At 53.9% G+C, this 6,156-nt stretch overlaps 1 protein-coding gene across 1 annotated transcript in view; it reads right to left on the minus strand.

Annotated features, from left to right (window-relative positions):
• LOC111230381 (storkhead-box protein 2-like) overlaps positions 1-5,603 on the minus strand; it is a 100,161-nt gene extending 94,558 nt beyond the window's left edge. Inside the window, exon 1 of the mRNA XM_022757093.1 lies at positions 5,264-5,603. Coding sequence (XP_022612814.1) covers positions 5,264-5,603 — 340 coding nt within the window. The remainder of the gene's footprint in view (positions 1-5,263) is intronic.
• Between the last annotated feature and the right edge of the window lie 553 nt (positions 5,604-6,156).

A 6,156-nucleotide genomic window follows, 5' to 3' on the forward strand; every position in this document is an offset into this window, starting at 1 on the left:
CACCGCTCACCTCACCACTCCCCTCGCCAGTCACCTAACCAGTCAGCTCACCAGTCACCTCACCGCTCACCTAACCAGTCACCTCACCAGTCACCTCACCACTCACCTCACCAGTCACCTCACCACTCACCTGACCAGTCACCTCACAACTCACCTAACCAGTCACCTCACCTGCCACCTGACCAGTGACCTCACCACTCACCTAGCCAATCACCTCACCAGTCACCTCACCGCTCACCTAACCAGTCACCTCACAGCTCACCTAACCAGTCACCTCACAGCTCACCTCACCGCTCACCTCACCAGTCACCTCACAGCTCACCTAACCAGTCACCTCACCGCTCACCTAACCAGTCACCTCACCACTCATCTCACAGCCCACCTAAACAGTCACTTCACCGCTCACCTCGCGGCTCACCTAACCAGTCAACTCACCAGTCACCTCACCGCTCACCTCACCAGTCACCTCACCGCTAACCAAACCAGTCACCTCACCACTCATCTCACAGCCCACCTAAACAGTCACTTCACCGCTCACCTCACAGCTCACCTAACCAATCAATTCACCAGTCACCTCACCTGTCACCTGACCAGTCACCTCACCAGTCACCTCACAGCTCACCTAACCAGTCGACTCACCAGTCACCTCACGGCTCACCTAACCAGCCACCTCATCACTCACCTAGCCAGTCACCTCACTGCTCACCTCACTGCTCACCTCACAGCTCAACTAACCAGTCACCTCCCCGCTCACCTAACCTGTCACCTCACCAGTCACCTCGCCAACCACCTCACAGCTCACCTAACCAGTCGTCTCACCAGTCACCTCACGGCTCACCTAACCAGTCCCCTCACCGCTCACCTAACCAGTCGACTCACCAGTCACCTCACGGCTCACCTAACCAGTCCCCTCACCGCTCACCTAACCAGTCGACTCACCAGTCACCTCACGGCTCACCTAACCAGTCCCCTCACCGCTCACCTAACCAGTCGACTCACCAGTCACCTCACGGCTCACCTAACCAGTCCCCTCACCGCTCACCTAACCAGTCGACTCACCAGTCACCTCACGGCTCACCTAACCAGTCCCCTCACCGCTCACCTAACCAGTCGACTCACCAGTCACCTCACGGCTCACCTAACCAGTCCCCTCACCGCTCACCTAACCAGTCGACTCACCAGTCACCTCACGGCTCACCTAACCAGTCCCCTCACCGCTCACCTAACCAGTCGACTCACCAGTCACCTCACGGCTCACCTAACCAGTCCCCTCACCGCTCACCTAACCAGTCGACTCACCAGTCACCTCACGGCTCACCTAACCAGTCCCCTCACCGCTCACCTAACCAGTCGACTCACCAGTCACCTCACGGCTCACCTAACCAGTCCCCTCACCGCTCACCTAACCAGTCGACTCACCAGTCACCTCACGGCTCACCTAACCAGTCCCCTCACCGCTCACCTAACCAGTCGACTCACCAGTCACCTCACGGCTCACCTAACCAGTCCCCTCACCGCTCACCTAACCAGTCGACTCACCAGTCACCTCACGGCTCACCTAACCAGTCCCCTCACCGCTCACCTAACCAGTCGACTCACCAGTCACCTCACGGCTCACCTAACCAGTCCCCTCACCGCTCACCTAACCAGTCGACTCACCAGTCACCTCACGGCTCACCTAACCAGTCCCCTCACCGCTCACCTAACCAGTCGACTCACCAGTCACCTCACGGCTCACCTAACCAGTCCCCTCACCGCTCACCTAACCAGTCGACTCACCAGTCACCTCACGGCTCACCTAACCAGTCCCCTCACCGCTCACCTAACCAGTCGACTCACCAGTCACCTCACGGCTCACCTAACCAGTCCCCTCACCGCTCACCTAACCAGTCGACTCACCAGTCACCTCACGGCTCACCTAACCAGTCCCCTCACCGCTCACCTAACCAGTCGACTCACCAGTCACCTCACGGCTCACCTAACCAGTCCCCTCACCGCTCACCTAACCAGTCGACTCACCAGTCACCTCACGGCTCACCTAACCAGTCCCCTCACCGCTCACCTAACCAGTCGACTCACCAGTCACCTCACGGCTCACCTAACCAGTCCCCTCACCGCTCACCTAACCAGTCGACTCACCAGTCACCTCACGGCTCACCTAACCAGTCCCCTCACCGCTCACCTAACCAGTCGACTCACCAGTCACCTCACGGCTCACCTAACCAGTCCCCTCACCGCTCACCTAACCAGTCGACTCACCAGTCACCTCACGGCTCACCTAACCAGTCCCCTCACCGCTCACCTAACCAGTCGACTCACCAGTCACCTCACGGCTCACCTAACCAGTCCCCTCACCGCTCACCTAACCAGTCGACTCACCAGTCACCTCACGGCTCACCTAACCAGTCCCCTCACCGCTCACCTAACCAGTCGACTCACCAGTCACCTCACGGCTCACCTAACCAGTCCCCTCACCGCTCACCTAACCAGTCGACTCACCAGTCACCTCACGGCTCACCTAACCAGTCCCCTCACCGCTCACCTAACCAGTCGACTCACCAGTCACCTCACGGCTCACCTAACCAGTCCCCTCACCGCTCACCTAACCAGTCGACTCACCAGTCACCTCACGGCTCACCTAACCAGTCACCTCACCACTCACCTCACAGCTCACCCAACTAGTGACCTCACCAGTCACCTCACTGCTTACCTAACCAGTCACCTCACAGCTCACCTAACCAGTCACCTAACCAGTCACCTCACAGCTCACCTAACCAGTCACCTCACAGCTCACCTAACCAGTCAACTCACCGCTCACCTCACCAGTCACCTCACCGCTCAGCTCACCAGTCACCTCACCGCTCACCTCACCAGTCACCTCATCACTCACCTCACAGCTAACCTAGCCTGTCACCTAACCAGTCACCTCACCAGTCACCTCACCGCTCACCTAACCAGTCACCTCACCAGTCACCTCACCGCTCACCTAACCAGTCACCTCACCAGTCACCTCACCGCTCACCTAACCAGTCACCTCACCAGTCACCTCACCAATCACCTCACAGCTCACCTAACCAGTCGACTCACCAGTCACCTCACAGCTCATCTAACCAGTCACCTCACCGCTCACCTCAACTGTCACCTCACCGCTCACCTAACCAGTCACCTTACCAGTCACCTCACAGCTCACCTAACCAGTCAACTCACCAGTCACCTCACAGCTCAACTCACCAGTCACCTCACCGCTCACCTCATCAGTCACCTGAACAAGTCACCTCACCACTCACCTCAACAGTTACCTAACCAGTCACCTCACTGCTCACCTAACCAGTCAACTCACCAGTCACCTCAGCTCAACTAACCAGTCAACTCACCAGTCACCTGAACAAGTCACCTCACCAATCACCTCACCGCTCACCCAACTAGTCATCTCACCAGTCACCTCACCGCTCACCTAACCAGTCAACTCACCAGTCACCTCACAGCTCACCTAACCAGTCAACTCACCAGTCACCTTACGGCTCACCTAACCAGTCACCTCACCGCTCACCTAACCAGTCAACTCACCAGTCACCTCAAAGCTCAACTAACCAGTCACCTCAGCTCAACCAACCAGTCACCTCACCGCTCACCTCCCCAGTCACCTGAACAAGTCCCCTCACCGCTCACCTCACCAATCACCTAACCAGTCACCTCACAGCTCACCTAACCAGTCACCTCACCAGTCACCTCACAGCTCACCTCACCAGCCACCCTCTGTTTGTATCTAAATGCCCAAACATCTGCATAAAGTCTGCATAAGAGCTTGTTTTGTAAAAAACTCCAAGTCATTTTCAGTACTGACTGAGCAGCAGCTGCATGTTCAGTATCACACAGAACACTGAGCAATAAGGAGCAGGAGCAGAGGTGATGAACATCCTGCTGCACACACAAGTTTCAAATGTGTGTGTTTGGGCCGACAACACAGTGATAATTTGTTTGGTTCATAGAGACACAGTAGCAAATCAAAGTGAAGCTAAGACCATCCTCCAGACTACTGCAGATATTTATAGGAGCAGTGTGGAGACTTTAGTGCCATCTAGTGGTGAGGCTGCAGAGCACCTTTCCCCTCACCCCTTGCTTTCCAAACTTATAGGAGAACCTACGGTGGCCTCCAGGTAACATAAAAACAAAAAGGGCCCTCTCTAGAGCCATTGTTTGGTTTGTCTATTCTCAGCTACTGTAGAAACATGGCGGTGCAACATGGCGGGTGGAACACGACCCGCTAGATATGAAGGGCTCATTCTAAGCTAACAAACACCCCGCGATTCTTGGTGTCAGGTGACTATACACTAATGAAAACATAATTATGAACCTTGTATTCTATTGCTTCCAATAGATCCTACACATTTCTACATACTGGTCCTTTATCTGCTGGTGATGCTGTGATTTAAACAGGCAGTTTATGACTGGGAGCCTGGTTACATATAATCATTGCAGCTCTAGTCTGTGTGTGTGTGTCTGTGAGTTCAGTGCCTGGCTAGTGACATTGGACCCAGCTCTGACCACTCTAGTGAGCGATGTTGCAGGGGAAGCAGTGGGGCAAACATGGGAAGGAAGTTAAGCTTACAGGGGGTTGAGGTCAGACCTGCATCCTGCCATGAAAGTTAGTGGACCAGACAACACATCATTGTACCAGCACTGCCTGGGATGTAACAGCACCATAAATTATTAATAAAACTCCAAATGAGGCTGCAAATGTCTGAAACCCAGTTCTATCAAATAAATAGTTAAGGAAAGTTATAAAGTTATGACTTGACCTCCTTCTACAACTCTGCCAAACTAGTCACTGTTAAGTCATGTGTCTTATTGAGGGTCATTTACAAGAGATAACTCATTTGGACTTGATTTAACGTGTTCTGGTTCTGAACATGTGCAGACAGGGTGCTCAATCAGCAACTACACCAAATTATCTGGTGTAAATTAGAGACTGTGATGTATCCATCCACCTCTGTTATTTCAAAGCGATTATAATATACCTTTCCTCTGATGCCACTGCTTCTTAAAATGTAAAACGTGGCACAGGACACTGGAATTTCTGTCTGATCAGAGTTAGCGTTGAGTCTGAATACAGAGAAATAGACCAACAGGCTAAGATGACAACAACAATGATGATGATGATGATGATGATGATCAGCATCAAGGTATGGTAGTGGTTTCTCACAGTACCAATGAAAACACTAGCAATGAGTGGGCCTAACCCTAAACAGTGTAGAGGCCTTACCCAGGTATTTGATGGTGAATCCCCGGGGCGGATTGAGGGACCTTCGCATCCATCCCTCCCTCAGCACCTCCAGGTGGTCCTCCTTCCCCTGGATCAGCAGCACATGCTCGTCTATCCAGCCCAGGAAGAAGGTCTCTGACACAGCTTCGGTAATCCGCTGGTTCCACACATGCTGCTGGGTATTTTCTGCTTTGAAATCAGCAAAAATCTCATAGCCGGTGTGGTGCCTTGGCAGCTCGTCGCTCTCTGACACCCCGGCCGCCCCCACCGCCTCCCCAGCCCCGACCCTGGACAGCACTATAGCCAGGGAGTGGGGAGCTATCTGCAGGAAAGACTCCATTATCGCGTCGGCCTTCTAGCTGTCTGAGGAAAGCAGTGGTCTCATTGCATTTACCGATGTGACACACCGTGAGGCTCAGCGGGAATCAGACCATCCATGTTAGCTAGCAGGGTGTGTAGCGACAAGCTACGCTCTGCAGACTACCGCTGTGTTTCCATGAAGCTAGCCCGCTAGCCCCCGAACCTCACATCAACCCCATTCCCGGTCCGTCTTCTCCTCCGGACGTGATATATCGCTCCGTTACCGGTCCCGGTGTTTACTACAGACTCATGTGAAGCGCTGTCCACCACAAACGGGAGTTGACATTCGTGCCTTTCGGTGTAAAGCTCGTAGTTCCGTACGGTACCTGGGACTACAGCCAGCTAGCTGGATGCTAACGTGTTAATGAATTCACCCAGGCAACAGATGCGGCCAGCCCCCTCCGCTCGTCGCCGGGCAGCAGCCCGGTCTCGTGGGACACCTGTATGTTTTTTTTTTGTTTGTTTTTTGTTTTTTACCACCCTTCAAGGTTCACAGGAGGCGAGGTGTCTGCAGCCGCGGGAAGACAGTGTCG

Source organism: Seriola dumerili, unplaced genomic scaffold (assembly GCF_002260705.1).
Source record: "Seriola dumerili isolate Sdu_G_001 unplaced genomic scaffold, Sdu_1.0 BDQW01000264.1, whole genome shotgun sequence".
NCBI lineage: Eukaryota > Metazoa > Chordata > Actinopteri > Carangiformes > Carangidae > Seriola > Seriola dumerili.